Source organism: Miscanthus floridulus, chromosome 5, assembly GCF_019320115.1.
Source record: "Miscanthus floridulus cultivar M001 chromosome 5, ASM1932011v1, whole genome shotgun sequence".
Classification (NCBI taxonomy): domain Eukaryota; kingdom Viridiplantae; phylum Streptophyta; class Magnoliopsida; order Poales; family Poaceae; genus Miscanthus; species Miscanthus floridulus.
The window spans coordinates 129,578,531-129,595,482 of record NC_089584.1 but is presented as its reverse complement, the minus strand read 5'-3'; the positions used below and the strand labels follow the sequence as shown (position 1 = coordinate 129,595,482).

Below are 16,952 nucleotides of genomic sequence, written 5' to 3'. Positions count from 1 at the left end.
CGCTGGCGAGAATCCGGCGGCCATCATCAACGCCTGGGGCACGCAGCTTCTTTTTCCGTCGAGGACCCCGCGGGAGATTACGGTGGCTGCTGCATCATCAAATGCTGCCACCAAGTGGTGCATCGGAATTCGGAAAGCCTTATTTATTTGCAAGAATACAACTCTAGCATAGTACTAATAAAAATATTACTACAAGTTCATCTAAAAATATTAATATTTATATACCAAATACATATCATAAAATTTATTATGAAATGTATTCTTATAGTATATCTATTTTGTGTTATGAGTATTGATACTTTTTTCTATAAATTTAGTTAAATTGTATAAAGTTTGATTAACAATAAAGTTGTAGTTTCATTTTTTTTTGTGAATGAGGCAGTAATTTCTAAGAAGAATTTGTTTGGACTAACAATGTGCCGAATATTTGTATGTCAGCATCGTGAAAAATCTCCATATATTGGGAAAGGGAATTTTCTCCGATTATGATGACTCGCTGGATGTGGAAGAACATGGCAGTCCCCTGAGAAAAAGCTAGTATACTGTTGGTGCACGAAATAAAACTGTGCAAAAAGCTTGTGGACGTCTGTTAACAATAGTGCTTATCATATAACGTCCGAATCCTCCAAGGTATCTAAGATAGCTGCTGATGGTGAGCAAAATTTATGCCCACTCAAAAGTCTGAAACAAACAAACCAACTAACCAAGGCGTTCGGCTGAGTTGGATTAAAGCCTGCGGGTCGTTTTCGGCTGATTTGTTGTGAGAGGAAAACACTGTTCTGACCGTAAGATGAACAGTGTTTCATGAAGAGTAAGCAGCGGACTCTAGCCAGCCGGGCGTAAGAGTAGTAACATATGCCTCATTCGCTTACCAACAATATTTTTTTCTCACAACAAATCAGCCAGCATTAGTTTCGGTCATGGATTATCAAACGGAAACGACTGCGGTTGCATCACCCCACCTGTGAGTTGTGATCTGCGCGGATGTCAAAAAGTGCTGAGCGCACGCGATGGCATCTGCGCAAGCAAGCGGTAACAGGATTTGACTGAGGCGATGTGAGAATCCTGCCATGGAAACCAACCCCCGGGAAGCAAGCGCTAACGCCATCGCCAGGGTTGAAATGACAGTGACCGGGTGGCTTGGCTCTGGGACGTGGATTTGGCTGTGGCAACAACCGAATGGCCCTGTTCGGCTTACCTCATATTCGGCTTGTTCGTTTTCTTTTTTCAGCCGGAACAGTGTTTTTCTCTCACAACAATTCAGCCGGAACAGTGTTTTTCAGCCAGTTTTAGCCAATTTCAGACCAGGGAACGGAGCCATTCGGTTATATGATTTATGACACACATTAAAATCTTAGCTAAAATGCCTTGAATATCCCTCAGAAATACTAGTTGATCATGATAAACAGCCAATGTTATAATATCTTTCTTTATGGAACAATTTGTAAATAAATACTACAAAATATTTTTCTGTGAAGTCTTCTCTACTTTGATTTGTGTCAGGTGCGGTTGAGGCACTCATAGGATTGCACCTTGACCCATGACTTAACTGTATCTGACTTAAAGTTAGAGAATACAGTTATAATAAGTTTTGAGTCGAAATATCTTAAATTTAATCATTTTATAGAAAAATATCACCACTTATAATATAAAAATAAATATTATTAGATTTTCATTGAGTATGTTTTAATAATATATATCTATTTTGTGTTTCAAATAATTATGTTTTATAAATCAGTTAAACTTTAGATAGCTCGATTAAGGAAAATTAAGAATTATTATTTTTTGGACAGAGAATTTAACAGCTCCTGTCATTTCAACCACTAATGGAGAATGTTTCGAGCTTTTGATGCAAAGAGAATTATTTGCACGGTCCCATTTGTGCTCTTTTGCGTGGTGGAGCGCCTCTTGTTTTCGCCCTACCTCTGAGCTGGTGACAAGTTGGACTGGGCCGTCCTACTATCTCACTCGCAATGTGGCCCATTTCTCGTGTTGGGAAATAACTGCGCAGTGCTCGTGAGACAGCTCCAACACGTCACCGTGCGGATCATGCTCATGCGTGCAGTAACATGATTCACACGCGTGACCACATATGGCTTGTTCCGTTTGATTCGTTTCACTTCAGACATCAATCAGCTTCAGTGAGTGCCCCGTCTAATCGTCTACCAAGATGAGAGAAACGCAGTGCAAATGCTGTTTCGGTGGGGGAAGATTCTGGCGCTGAAGATGTGTCGAGTTTTCCCTGTTAGCGAGTCCGAATCTCCAGCTTCAAAGTGCACACAGCACACTGTCTAGTCATCTGGGGTCATGATGCCCGTTTGAGAAATACTGCCTCCATCCAGGAAAGAATGCGATCCGTGCCGATCAAAGTAGCCCAAGTTTGACTAAATTTATAGTAAATAATATTAATATTTATGTCTCTAAATAAATTTATTATGAAAATATATTCTATGACTAATCTAATGATACTAATTTTGCATCAAGAATATTAATATTTTTTTCATATAATTTTGATCAAAGTTCAAACTGATTGACTTCTTGGAAAGTGATAATTGCATTCTTGTGTGGACGGAGTGAGTACACACGGTGTCGCCACCAGGCACCAGATACATTGGATGCTACCGACAGTTTCTCAAGAAATGTCTGTGTAGCCGTGTGTTGCTAAGAAAAAGACGAGTGATGAAACAAATTGAACAGCCAGCTCCAGTCAAAGTTTGGTAAGGAAGGGTGTTCTGAACCCAAAGAATTGGGCTAGATTGCCCTACCACCAGTGTAATCTACCCTGGTGCTTTGTCGTCTAACGTGAATTAATCTACGAATTATCCTTTGTTTAATTAGAGCAACAAATAATTAATCACACCCCGGAATCTTCTGGCTAACAATTCAGGTAATATAGTACTGGCAGTACTAATCAGGTTTGAACGCTATCTCAGGCGCATCTGTGGACTACACTGACTGACTTGACCTGCCAAGTGCGCACGGCACGAGTTAGCACTAATTGCAGAGGCTCGAACAGTTTCGCAGCTCAACAGAGGCCTAGCGTATGGAGTAGGAATAGGAGAGTCCAAGAACAAGCGCCAAGCAAGAATTTTTTGCGGTGCTGGGTGTTTGGAGCTTGGGCTCCAGGGTTTCAGCGTCCTTTTTCCAGGTACCCAATAATTGTGCCGGTGGAGAGAGTAGGCAGGAGGTGCTGGGCACAACTGATCTGCCCATGTCCGTCCATCTGTCCATGCGTGATGCCCACGAGTCCAGGACGCGAGCACTGATGATGATGAAAGGAGCTCGGGATTTGCAGGGCGATGGCAGCTCAGCGCCCGACTTCGATGAACCAAGCGTCCACATGCGGCGTTTGGCACGACCAACCGAGATCCAGTTCTGATCTTCTGGATGCATGGCGTGCAATGCGTTCACAAAAACTAGCACTACAAATTGTAAACTGTGCAGGAAATCAAATGAGCGCCGCGCCTCCTTAAAGGACGAGCTGGATGTGTTTGTTTTCAGGGTACAGGGTTCTCGACAGGGGGCCAAGCGCGTGTGGACAAACATTCGTGTGGGTGTGGCGCGGACGCCGACCCGTCACGCCGTTCACGTGCGGACGCCCATTCGTCGTCGCCGCGCAAGCGCATGCAGCAGCTACGGGCGGGCCGGCGCGCCATGATTGGGCAACAACGTCGCGCCGCCCGATCTGCCCGAGCGCGAGCCCATCCATCATCGGCCGGTTCCCCGTCACGATTCCGGAAATGCTATCGCGCGCGGATTTGGTGGTCGATCCGTGAGGTGGATGGACATGGATGGACGGCCTCGCGGCCCGCCGCGCTGGTCCCGATCGGCGAAACCGAGACGCTGCCTGGCCACCGCATCCTGCATGGGCTCCCGCTCCGTCTCCGTGCGGTGAGAGCCGGTGATCCCGTGTCGCCCCGGCCCCTGCCTGCGACGCGTGGGGCGAGGGCAACGCCACAGCGCGTGCGGTGCCACCCTGCAGAGTACTGTAGCAACCTACTGCTACTACCAGCTTGCATTGCATCGACGGGGAACCTGGGATCCATACCACTGTTGCTCGCGAAAGCGAGCGTACGGGCAGCACGCAGGCGAGGTGAGCCAAGCGATCCGCAATCATGTGGCGCTGATAATTAAGGGCGATCGAGTTCGGCCATGATGGCCGTGGATTCTGCCGCTGAGCCATCCCATTCTGGATCGGTTGCTTGCAACCCGATCTCTCGATCTTAGTTGGGTGGGGTTGAGGCCAAAACAAAATCCAGAATTTTTTTTCTGCTTTTGATTGATTGAGTTTTCACCGTGCTTTCGGTTGGAAAGAGACAAGGATATCATCACGAGAGAATTTCTTATTTGACACTAGATAAATGATCCGTTTTTTTAATGGCTCTTAAAAAAAATTCCGTTCCCTATTTGACACCGAGTTTAACTTTCATTCCTTACATGACACTCCGTTGCATTTTCCATCCGGCCACCGTTAACTGCGCTGTAAAAAAGACGATTTTGCCCCTGTGGGCCCCACCACCCTTCTCCCTCCTCTCCTCCTCCAGGCCGCCGCGTCCTCCCCAAGCCCGCGGCCAACTGAAGCCGAAGGGGAGAGCACCTACCGCCGACGAGGAGGAGGCCGAAGGGAGCGCGCCTGTCGTCGGCGAGGAGGAGGCCGAAGGGGAGCGCACCTGTCGCCGGCAAGGAGGAGGACGAAGGGGAGCGCACCTGCCGCCGGCAAGGAGGAGGCCGAAGGCGCTGAGGCCCTTCCGCCGCGTCTGTGCCTAGAAGGCGATGCAACCGGGGACTCGGCGCTCCTCTGCCACCGTCCAGGCCTCGGCGAGCGCGGAGGACGTCCTTCTCCCCTTCCTCAGGCACCCTCCTCCCCTTCCTCTTCCTCGCGAGACAAGAGCTTGGTCCGGCGGCGGGAGAAGGACGCGACCGCGGGGCCTCGGCGCTGGCGGCGTGATGGGAGCTGGGAGTGGCGGCAGGATGCAGGACGCGGACGCGACCGCGTGACCTCAATGCCATGGAACCATCGACGACGGTGAGGAACGGCCCGTGGTGAAGTGCGAGACGAGTGGAGATGACGCGATTCAGAGGAGGGAGAAGGGTGGTGGGGCCCACAGGGGCAAAATCGTCTTTTCACAACGCAGTTAACGGTGGCCGGATGGAAAATGTAACAGAATGTCATGTAAGGAATGAAAGTTGAACTCGGTGTCAAATAGTGAACGAAAATTTTTTTAGGGCCAAGAAAGGAACGGGTCATTTGTCTATTGTCAAATAAGAAATTCTCTCTATCATCATCATCTTTTGGCAAAGCAGCAGCGTTAAGGTTTTGGAAACCTAGAAAAGTGAGGGTTCAAAAGCACATGCTTGTCCTTTTGGAAAAGCACCATGAATCCGCTTTGTTGAAGTTTTCGATTGCATGCCGCAATTCCTTCAGCTCCTTTCCTCGGTGTGGACTAGGGCTTTGTTGCCATTGGCGGAGCGTCGTTAGGGCCATAGAGGGCTCCGGTCCCCCCTTGCCACGGCCAGTTTTTTGAAGATCACAGTTGAACATACAAATTACCATACGTGGATTTGGTGTGTTGCTACTTCAATAGTTGATGCATGGCTGCCACCCGCGCGCTCTCAGTTCTCTCTAGCCTCTGCGGCGAGTCCGCTCTTCCATACTCAGGCAGTCCAGCCTCCGCAGCCCCGTGCTCTCGCCTCTGCATCTGCTGCATGCATGTAGATAGCCAGATACGACTTCTCTTCTTCCTTCTATTTTTGCTCCCAAGTAATTTGTTGTCAATCAAGATATGTTATTACTTTTGAGATGGTCGTTAGTTCATACAAATTGCCCCCCTCTACGTGTCACTTCACACTCCGCCACTGTTTGTTGCTATTGCTAATTTGCTATAGTACAGTAATCTACTCTGTTTCTTTGAGGAGACTTGACTCTTGAGACATGGAGTGGGGTTGAAGTCTAACTGGACATGATCAGGATAACAGTGCCCGTCATTTCCAATTGAATGGCATATTCGCTGTGTAGTTTCTGGGCTGGTTTGGACTAGCTGGTGTTGGTTTGTTTTGAGAAAAAAATACTATTGACTGACTAGTTTAGACCGGCTGAAACAAAAGCCAACAGGGCGGAAGGCGCCGTACCACCTTGAGCCCGACTAGGCGGCATCGAATGAAGGGAGCCAGGGAGAGAGGGATCTGAGCTGTGAAGAGTGATCATGACGGCGATGGCGACGCTGATGATGGTCTCGGCCAATCCAATTCCAACCGCCGGCAAGGTGGTGGCGGTGGGCCTCGTTGGAACTTGCGATGCTGCGTCCTGACGTGGACCAGCGCAGCATCTATTCCCTCCCGTCCACGCCTAACACACTGTTCTATCGCACGATGGATGGTCTTTCCTATGCTTCTTTATTTATCAGATTGAGAATTCTATTTCTTAATTAATAAAAATCATCTCTCCATCCCTCAAAAAAATGGAAGACCAATTCATCTCGTGCATCTGGCGCGGAGGAAGCAGCCGTACGGTGGATGTGGGAGGAATTGGATGATGTGAGCATCGGCCTGTTCGGGAGACCGTAAACGATCGTGGATTATTTACTGCTGGCTGGTTTGGTGTGTGAGAGAAATATTGTTTTCGGCTAGAAATTTACGATCGTTTACGAGCAAGCGAACAGGCTGATGTGTAAGCTCAATGTTGTCATGAAGCGTCGAGATAGGATTATGCAATCAACCCTTTGATATGTCGAGGTGCTATGTAGACATTTTTTTCTAATGTTTAATGACTCACCATCATATCAACATAGCACGTAATGTCACACCAACAAAATTGCCTTCAATACTTCAGAACCACTAATAGTTAAGGAGCTACGACCTGTGGTCCGGTGGTAGGGATGTCTAGTGGGACCCTACCCTCTAGGGTTCAAACCCTGGTGATCGCACTTTTTCTGTTTTTTTCCAGACATTTTACGGCGTAGGAGGAAATTTTTGGAGGCGACGTCGCCTCCCAATCTCTTCTTTGTGTGTGTACGGACACGCATGTATGTGTGGGTTGTGTGTGTCCAAATTATACCTGACAACAAAAATAGTTAAGGAGCTAATGTTATAAAACAAAAAATCTTTCTTTAATTTATCACTCTCCATTACTTCCCACACTCTCTCGTCTATCCTTTACTTTCACTCTTTTCACTTTGACTTTAAAGCTGCAAAATTTTCGTTGACACAGCACGACGCATTACTCATTTCATGCTTGGTTTTCCGAGCCGGTACGCATGGCAACTTGTGGTTCTCCTTACACCTTTCCACAACGAATACACATAATAGTCACATATTTAAGTTAGTCAATCTTGTGCTTTTATATAGATCTTAGAATTTGTTTAATTTAAGGTTAGACCAAACATAACTTAATTCACCAAAAATAGCTAGTTTATTACTATTAGCACAAGCATCGTGAAACAAATTATATTATACGTTCCATTACGCATTTGCTAGTACATATAGATGAGCAAAGGAACTTCTACCCATTCAACTGACAGAAAAGGAAAATTTCCACCAACTGAATTAGCAAGATTAGATGTCGCCATTTTAATTGGCAATTATTATATTTATAAAAACATTCCGTTTTGTGACATTTATTTTGCAAAAGGCGAATTTAAAATAGGTGGGGGGAATCCGACATTTCATCGCTCAGAGTTCAGATGTGCTGCCCTACGCCCTAAAGTGGGCTTCGGATGTGATGGCCATAGGCCAAATTCATAGCCCAGTCAACCCAGTAGCGGAAGCTCGGGGGAGGCCCAATCTTTTTCAAAGCGTGTGTAGAGTAAACAAAAAAAAGGTAGATAGAGAAAAGAAGCTTTGACTCCTCCGCAAAACCCGTACGTAACTGCACTAACCTGACTCGATCCGTAAGTTCAAAGGATGGAACGAGTATTGCGTTTTGGTATGGAAAATGAAAGGCAGAAAACAATTGTAAATTACAGTGTACAACGGAAAGTAGTTATATGCAAAATAGCAGCGATCAGTTCATTCAGATGTATTATCTCTGTAAGCTCAGTTGTTTTTATCTTTAATCATTGCAGTTTCTCATTACTGATCTCAACTTTTGGCAAGAAATGTGCCAATAAATGTTCTTGTATGCTAAATGGTTAGCTACATGATCAATCAGTTCTGGAAGAACCGAAAATTGAGAAATCATAACTACACTCAGCTATCTTTGGAAGAATTGTGTCACATAATACTACCATAACTCATCACGTACACTTATCTCCGCACTCCAAGAAAGAGCTTCATGATGTAACCAAGGTTTGATCATGTTGAATGAAAGCACCTGAATGAGGAAAACCTTTTGTAAGAAATCCAGCATGAGAAAGCAGTAAAGTGCAGTTTGCTGAATGCATGGTCAAACACAGACGATGCAGCCTGCTTTATTCCCACTCATACTTGATCAAAAATAAGAACTGAGATAACATAAAGGGATTGTTGTATTAGTGAATCACCTGAACAGCACATCCAGGGTTGAAACTGCTGGTACTTGATAATGCCAATAAACTAATACTGTAGTGTATAACAACAGGCTACATGTATTGATCTACTTAGGGGGTGTTTGGTTCCTACAGAAAAATTTTAGTTCCTGTCCCATCGGATGTTTGGACACATGCATAAAATATTAAATATAGACGAAAAAATAACTAATTGCACAGATTGTGGCTAATTTGCGAGACGAATTTTTTAAGCCTAATTAGTCCATGATTCGACAATGTGGTGCTACAGTAAATATGTGCTAATGGCGGATTAATTAAGCTTAATAAATTCGTCTCGTAAATTAGTCTCCATCTATGTAATTAGTTTTATAATTAACTCATATTTAGTTCTCCTAAATAGCATCCGAACGTCCGATGTGACATGGACTAAAATTTAGTCCATGGAACCAAACACCCCCTTAGTCTAATTAGCATCTTGGCTGCTCTAGGCATTTTTGAAAGAAACGATTTCCCTGCAACATGGATTGAACTAATAAATAAACCTGGAAACAAAACAATTGCCTGTACTCCCAATAGTATAGGATTAAGAACCAGTCCTCACCTTAAAGGCAAAAGTGATATCTGATCTGTCAATCTGAAGCGTTACACTCCTAAGCTTATCTTCCTTGGATTGCCCTAGCTTCATGAACCCCTACAATGCAAACACCATTAAACACTAAACACTTTGGTTGCCTTTCTTTTCATTCCAGTGCACTTAAAAATAAAAGAACATATTTGCATACCTGATCGCTCAAAACCATACACATGTTAGAGAATTCAAGCATTCCAACTGCTGGAACTTGGGTTGATCTACAAATCTCAATATATGATTTGTTGAGCTGAAAACAGGGCATGTATAGATGAGTTTAGAATTACACAAGGTGAGGTTATCTGATCAAGTGCTTACTTTCAACATGGCATGAAATAAGCATTACCTCGCCTAGAGTAGTAGCCTTTTTCTTGCAATGCTGAAAAGTATTTGCCAGCGCACACAGCACCATCTGCCAACAATTCATATATAAGAATGAGACTGAAAGAAATGTAGCAGACAGAATACTAGAACTAATGGAACAAGGGGTCAGAACAGAAAGAGTAACAAAGCTCTGAACGCTCTACATTCTGAAGTGTACGACATTTTACCTGTTGGTGCTGGGGAAGACACAGTATGCTATCTACGACTGCTGACTTGAATGCTTTTGACAAAGCTATATCCATATGGTCAAATGTCACCTGTAGATATAATATTAGAATCCAATTCAAGATGATTCAGTCGCTAAATGAGTCCATCACAAATCATTTTAAAGAATTTGGATATGATCAGTTAAAAAGTAAAATTCATAGTGGGAAGAAAGTGTACAGGTTTATTTAGCAGAAGATAAAGAGGTCATTAGCAACACTCAAGCATAATGGTGCCTGTAATTCAATTTGCTTTCAATCAAAATACGCAAACAGATTTATCTAATCCTATTGATCAAACAGTTGGCTAATTACAAGTTATGAAAAAAGCTGACACCTCGAATTAGATTGATACACTTAGGAATTCAGTTTAGTTTTGTACTTTTGTGTGGTATTCCACCTAGAAACCATTAGCATTCCTCCGTTTAAACTTGCTAAAACAAGTCAGGTGAGAACCAAAACTTACTATTCCTAATTCTTGATCAGGGGAATATTGTAGCTTTGCTTCAAGAACCTCCATGGCACTCCTGGAATTCACAAAATAAGGATGTTGTATTGTAATGGCTGACTTTGCTGAAGCATGCAAATTAAAATCTCGATTCTTGAACAACCAACATCAATACAACCTAACATATATAACAAGATTTGTAGTTGTGTTTGCATGTGCGTCAGAACAATTCACGTTTCCTTAGGTTCCAGAAAAATGTTGTTCGGTACATTTATCAGCTCTGACAGTGGAGGCTAATCACAGAGAATGACTGTTTCATCAGAAACAGGAGTGTCGTACCTGCAAACGCCTAGAGCTTTTCTCATGTCGCCAGAGGCTGCTGCAACTTTCTGATAAAAGAACATTCACCCAAACATTACAAGGTAAATAAAACACAGATGAAATAACGAGTACAATATTATGGTTTTTGTAAATGAAACTATTGAGTCCTTTCAGGATGAGTACACTTACTCTAGCACAAAACTCCAGAGCTAGTGGTTCAAAAACATCATACTCAAGATCCTGTACAAGTGCCATAGCAAGAAATTATGAACAAGAAGATGAATACATAGTAACTGGAGATAAATGCAGAGAAACCTGAATTGACAACACAATGCAATAGACCAATAGTTACCTTTAGCCTATGCTTAACTATGTCAGATATTTGATCCTTGGAATATGCTCGAAAAGTCACAACAAGAGGCTTGCCTGTCAATTAGTATAGCAAAGTCAAAGGCATGTCAAGTTATTTGATCAGTAAATTTAGAATTAACACTTCAAAGAGTGCTTACAGTTTAAGGATTCAAGCTTTGGAAGAAACCGATCTGCTAAGTCTATGGCATTTGCAATTCCTGAAAAACGGTGCTGTCAGTCAAAAAAAAAGGTAGATTGGTTTATTGACATAAATAGCTAAGTGTAGGTGTAAGTATTCTTCAAAGCTTCACCTATTAGTATGCATCTAGAGAATGGACAGGTCGTAAGCATGAAAAAATCATGTAGCACAGCACGGTCTCTTGTTATTAAGTAGTCCATCTCATCCACAATGACCAGCCTACGACAGCACCACGCAAGTCAGATAACATGATCAAAACAGCAAGAAAATCCCAATAATCATAGTGGATACAAGCAGTTATTACATCATTCTTCTTGGAGCTGAATCCTTGTTGGAAAACATGCTCTGAAGTTGCTGAAGTGGTGACAATTTGCTGCTTCCCTTCTTTCGGTTCTGAAATTTTCCTAGTATCTGCATTATAAAATGGATCAGTATATACGGTTTTTCTGTTGTGTTGGATAATCATCAATAGATCAACCCTATAACTAAGTAGCAGTTATTACCTTGCCAAATATCTCAGAGGTGTTTGCTAGGTTTGTACAATTGATTGCTAAGGAATCAGGTGTCTCCATTCCCATCTGCATTCACACATGATTAACACAACAAATCCACATAAAAACGCTCCAAAAGCAGAAACTGCAGGGGAACATGAGGAATTATCATAGCATACCTCATCTACCCAACACACCAAGCTATCCTTGATCTTGCTAATAGACAATGTCTTCCCTGTGCCAGGGCACCCGCAGACATACAGACTACCAGCCTTCTCCTGCTCGACGCACGCCTTGCAGAACTCAAGGACGCGCCTCAGCTCGTTATCCCGGCAAACCAATTCAGACGACGGCACTGTTGACACGTGCAGCGCCTCCTTGACAGCCCTCATCTGCGCGGCATCTGCGTGGCAGGACCAATTCTCATCAGGCCCCAAACAAGTCAACAAAGCAAACAAATCGGCCGGCTAAAAATGGAAATTGAGGGACTTACCTCGGGGATTCCACTTGGGCTTCTCGACTGCGACAAGATCGCTGTAGAGACGCTTCCTGGAGGACTTAGGCGACGCGGAGAGCAGCTTCGGTATGCACACCTGTGAGATCGAGCAGTTGGTGTGCATTGCAAAGGGGAAACAGACGAAACTAAGCAGTGGCCGAGCAGATGTGCATCGAAGTCCAGTAAGCAGTGGATCTTACGGTTCCGGTGCCGGCGTGCGGGAATCGGTGAGGGGAGGTGTGCCGCGACGCGTCGGGCGACTCGCCGGTGCGGCCTGGCGTCAGCCGGCGCTTGACGCTGCGCGGCGTGCTCGCCGCTGCAGGGGATGGGGTGCCCACGAGGGACCCGTTCGCCGTCGCGCTGCGGAGAGTCGGCATTGTGGCTCGCCGGGAGGGAAATTGGCGGTCCTACTTTGGGGATGGGAGAGAATTTGGGGGGAGGAATGTTGGATGTGGATGGCGGGGAGAGGGAGATGGGTGGGGAAGAAAAGGGCGGGGGCGGGGAGGGGCGCGACCGCGATCGCGCGCAGACCGCGAAAGGGTTTTCGGCTTCGCGCGGGAACGCGAGAGCGCGAACGTGCTCTGGCGGTCTGGCCTCTGGGACCGCGGTAGGTGGCTCTTCAAAAATTGTATGCGCGCGCGCGTGCATGTCATGTGATATGAGCCGGTGTGAATCTAAAGATAAGAGAACCTGTGGAGCAAACGCGCGCACAGCGTGTACACGGTAGCGAAAAAAATTTGGGATATTTGGACTGAGGCCATTATAATTCTGGAAGTTATGAGATTTGCTGTTACTATTTGTTTATCCTGAAGCACGTCATTACAATTTTTACATACGTTGATATATGCCACACTCTACACCCGCCGAATGCTTGGGCCCGCTCGCAGGCTTACGTGGCATATACTGGACCGTATCCGTCCGTCTTCCGTTCCTCAAGTAAACGGCTTGGTTACCTCCGTCGTCTCCTCAGTTTCATTCTCCCGCACTCCCCCTCTCTCTCGCCCTCACTCGAACCCTAACCCGGCGGTGGTGGTGGCGACTTTGGCTATGGCGGCGCGGCGCAGCAAGGACCCGACGATGGCGACGCCAGGGGCTCGTGGATATGAGCTCGAGCTCCACCACTGGTGGCACCAGAAGGGGGCAGGCCCCCCTACTGGACTGCCCCAATTGCCATGTTCCTCTGATCTGAATCTAGAGCAAGCAACCGAACTCGTTGAACAAGTGGTTCGTGAAGTGCCCCAACAACGAAAAGGTGAGGATTTGCAGCGTTTTTTATTTTTTATGATTTGGTTTTAGTTGAACTAATCTAGGGTTAGCAGGGTGATCCAACAACGTGTGGATGGATCCGGTCTGAGGAATAGTACGAGGTCTTTGTGCGATTAGAGGCTCAAAAACAAGGGAAGCAGATTTAGAAGCAGGTGTCATTTCATGGTGGAGATGACATCGGTGATTTGAAGGAACAGCTGGCTGAAGTGAAGCAGAGACTGGACAGCGTTGTCAATGAAGTTTGAAAAATAAAGATGCAAACCGGTGCATGGCCACTTGGTGATGTTCGTCTAAGGTAGGACAGTGTCAGTGAACCAAGGCAGGATTTGGGTCATAGGAAATTGCAGATTGTGTTGGATGTATCTGTTGTTGTAGGTGTGCTTGTTGGTGCACTGCTAGGTTTAGTTGTTGCCCAAATGTTTAAGTGACTGTGAATCAGTCTTAATGTGATGATTTGAGAATGAATCAATGGATGGATGGATGTTGCTTGAAGTTATGTGTTTGTTGTCTGACTGCGATGCAATGTGACTTGATTGTAGTCATAATTTCAGCAGCATTGTGACTTGATTTTAGATCGAATTTCAGTAGCATTTTGCAATAATTTTAGTCTTAATTTCAGCACCATTTTCACTTGATTTTAGTCAGATTTTTAGCATGACTTTAACTTAATTTTAGTCAAGATTTTAGCAGCATTTTGACATGATTTTGGTAGCATTTCAATGTCCACATTACACATCACAATAGAGTAGTAAGACCATTAGTATAGTAGCAAGTACATTACTTAATATTGTTCACTAACAACACACACAGAAGGGCATAAGTTCCAGAGTTTAAAAGCTAGCCACAAGCACTACTACTTAATTATTAGATTTGACCAAAAGCTGCCCATAAAGTTCAAAAGCAGGCCACAGCAAGCCACACATTGGCTATCATACAAATGCTTTTGGCATTCAGTCACTGGCTATCGAAAACCAGCTGCACTGTGAACTGGAAAATTTGCACAATTATAACAGAAACATGCTAATATAATTGACAGGTATAACAAGTTCACAGGCCATTCGGGCAATATTACATAAACAAGTTCACACACACTTGAACTCAAACAAGTTCATAGAAACAGGTTCAGGAAGGCCAATATTACAAGTTCATAGGCCATTACTACATTACAGGAGCTAACAAGTTCACAGCCAACCACCTTAGATTACTACTACATCATAGCGCCAAAATAGAAATATGACAGCGCCATGCATAGAAGGCCAACAAGTTCAGATTGCTACCAAAATGACAGCGCCAAGTTCAGATTACTACGTCACAGCACCAAAATGATAGGACAACAGACAACCATTTGACAGGCCACCAAAATGACCAAAACCCACCAAGGTTATTCCACAGAGAACAGCAAATCCTTGAGGCTTTTAACCACTTTAGGTGCTGGAGCAGCTGCATCTTTCTTTTGCTTTTTCTTCCGTGGTGTCTTCTTCTTCTTAGGTGACTTCTTCTTAGGTGCCTTCTTGGATGGGCCAGCAATATCAACTTCATTTGGCCTCTTCCTATTACAACAGTTTCAGTTAGTACAGATTTAAATAGAAATAAAATTAAAAAAATAGTACAGATTTAAATGAAAATGAAATACAAAAATCAGTACAGATTTAAATGGAAATGATTGCTGACCTTTTGTTTGTTCTACCAGTTTCACCATCTTCACCTACCATCTCCAGCTTGCATGTTTTGGAGAAGTGTCCAAAACCTCCACATCTTTTGCACCTTACTTTCTTCTTGCTGGCTTGTTTCTTTAGGTAGCCCCTTATCCTTACTTTCTTTGGCCTATCTGCTCCTCTCCCGAGCAAAGGTGGATGTACTTTGAACCCAAGCTGAAATTTAGGCCACTGTGTTCTATTTGGCATAGGCTCAACTCTTCCATCATATACAGCTCTGAATCTAGCAATAGAGTAACACCCATGCACATAATCTGCAATTTTAACGCCTCTGTTTGATAGTATCCAGGCCAAGGCATGCTTGCGTGGCTTCCCAGTAATCTGCCATTCCCTGCAGGCTGCAGGAGCACTTGTGATTCTTCAAGTCCATTGTGCACCTCTTCTGGTTATTCCAGTCATCAAGAATAGTCACCTCTACAAAGTCTTCATCGTCTTCATCACTTACTGCAACCTTGACAACTTTGAGATTCTTGCTTATCAGGTTAAGTTCCTTGATAACACTTGGTAGTATGCATTCTTCCCACTGTTGTGCTATCTTCTTTCTGACGTACATCTTCTCCATTATCAACTCCCTGAGTCTATCCACTAGCTCATGGATATGAAGTCCCTTGAACTACTTAATCTGAGCATTGAAACTCTCAGACACATTATTTGTCAAGTAGTCACACTTGCTCTCCTATGAGAAGGCACACCTATACCATATTCCGCCATGATAGCGCTCCAGAAAGTCAATTGCACTTGGAGCGAATTCATAGATTTGCTGGATATGACACTTGAAAAGCCCTTATGTGTAGCTCCTTGCAGCAGGATATAGGTGTTCAGTGAAGACATCCCCTAAGTAGTGTTTCATGAAGTTTTGATACATGTGTCTCATGCACTCTCTGTTCTCTACCTGTGGGAACACAGCCCCCACAGCTTTCTCTAACCCTTTATAAGCATCTGAGCATAACACCAAACCTGGAGGGGCTCCTATGACTACGTGCAAATTATCCAAAAATCACTTCCAATTATCCTCAGTCTCAAAGTCAAAAAATTCCATATGCAATATGGTACAACTAGTTGTACCCATCCACCCCAGTAGCAGAAGCTAACTGTCCAGTATATTTTCTATGCAGACAAGATGCATCTACACCAATGAATGGTCTACAACCAGCTAAGAAGCCATCAATGCATGGCTTCAAAGCAACAAATACTCTCCACTATGACTCTAGTATAAGCTAGTTATCGACTCTTGTCTAGTTTAAGTACGACTACATCGATCCGGTCGACCTCCACTGCTTGAACTAGATTAAGGTCAAGTTATCGACTCTATCTAAGGGTGGCGTCCTTCGATAGATTCATTAAGTTATCGATATTGCTTATTGTTTCCATTATTTATTTAATTACAACAATATCACTTTGCCCGATTGGGATTGATCTAGATCGGCCTTATATCCTGTTTAACCCATCGTTTATTAATCTAAATTGATCTAATTTACACCTTAAACGATGATTTATGTTTTATCGGCTGTTTTATGTCAATTTTGATCACGTATAGCATGCGGTTAAGGCATGCCTGATCTTGAATAGATCTACTGGCTAACAAAAACCATTCCATGGGCCGTTATCACGTCCTGTGTGATTCTGCCTCACACCCCACTGTTAGCACCATGGAGCGAGGACCGTTATTTGCTAGATTTGATCCTGATAGGGCATGACCTTAACTGTGCGCTATGTCTGAATCGGCTGTTTTAGCCGATATCGAGTGTTTTTATATATACAGTTCACGCCACGAGACCGTTGAAATAAGGGTAGACTGAAAGATATGTTAGCCACATGATCTTATTATTGTGTTACGGCCTGCATGATTCTACCTCATGCCCCACTAATATTAGTAATAAGTTGGGGTCGTTAAATCTATTGTTGTTTCTATGGCCTACATGATTCTGTCTCATTCCCCACTAGTCATAGCGATAGATGAGATCTAATATGTTCATTAGATTTATCTC

The 16,952-nt window shown here is 44.2% G+C and overlaps 1 protein-coding gene across 1 annotated transcript; it reads right to left on the bottom strand.

Annotated features, from left to right (window-relative positions):
• Positions 1-8,052: 8,052 nt before the first annotated feature.
• On the bottom strand, positions 8,053-12,418 carry LOC136453575 (cell division control protein 6 homolog). The gene is made up of 17 exons (XM_066454133.1): positions 12,184-12,418; positions 11,981-12,080; positions 11,667-11,890; positions 11,500-11,574; positions 11,301-11,407; positions 11,109-11,215; positions 10,956-11,015; positions 10,799-10,872; positions 10,636-10,686; positions 10,465-10,514; positions 10,144-10,204; positions 9,642-9,731; positions 9,437-9,502; positions 9,245-9,340; positions 9,064-9,153; positions 8,478-8,974; positions 8,053-8,308 (listed from the first exon to the last, which is right to left on the bottom strand). Exons 1-16 carry the CDS (start codon positions 12,358-12,360, stop codon positions 8,930-8,932), a joined length of 1,473 nt encoding a protein of 490 aa, XP_066310230.1. The 5' UTR covers positions 12,361-12,418; the 3' UTR covers positions 8,053-8,308; positions 8,478-8,929.
• Positions 12,419-16,952: the final 4,534 nt, after the last annotated feature.

What these genes read in the sequence shown, in the direction of transcription:
- LOC136453575 (XM_066454133.1), bottom strand. Translation starts at nt 12,360, where the DNA reads ATGCCGACTCTCCGCAGCGCGACGGCGAACGGGTCCCTCGTGGGCACC. An exon ending in CCTCTGAGATATTTGGCAAG is followed by an intron (nt 11,408 to 11,499) that starts GTAATAACTGCT and finishes TTTATAATGCAG; the next exon opens with ATACTAGGAAAATTTCAGAA. An exon ending in CTCTGGAGTTTTGTGCTAGA is followed by an intron (nt 10,515 to 10,635) that starts GTAAGTGTACTC and finishes TTCTTTTATCAG; the next exon opens with AAAGTTGCAGCAGCCTCTGG.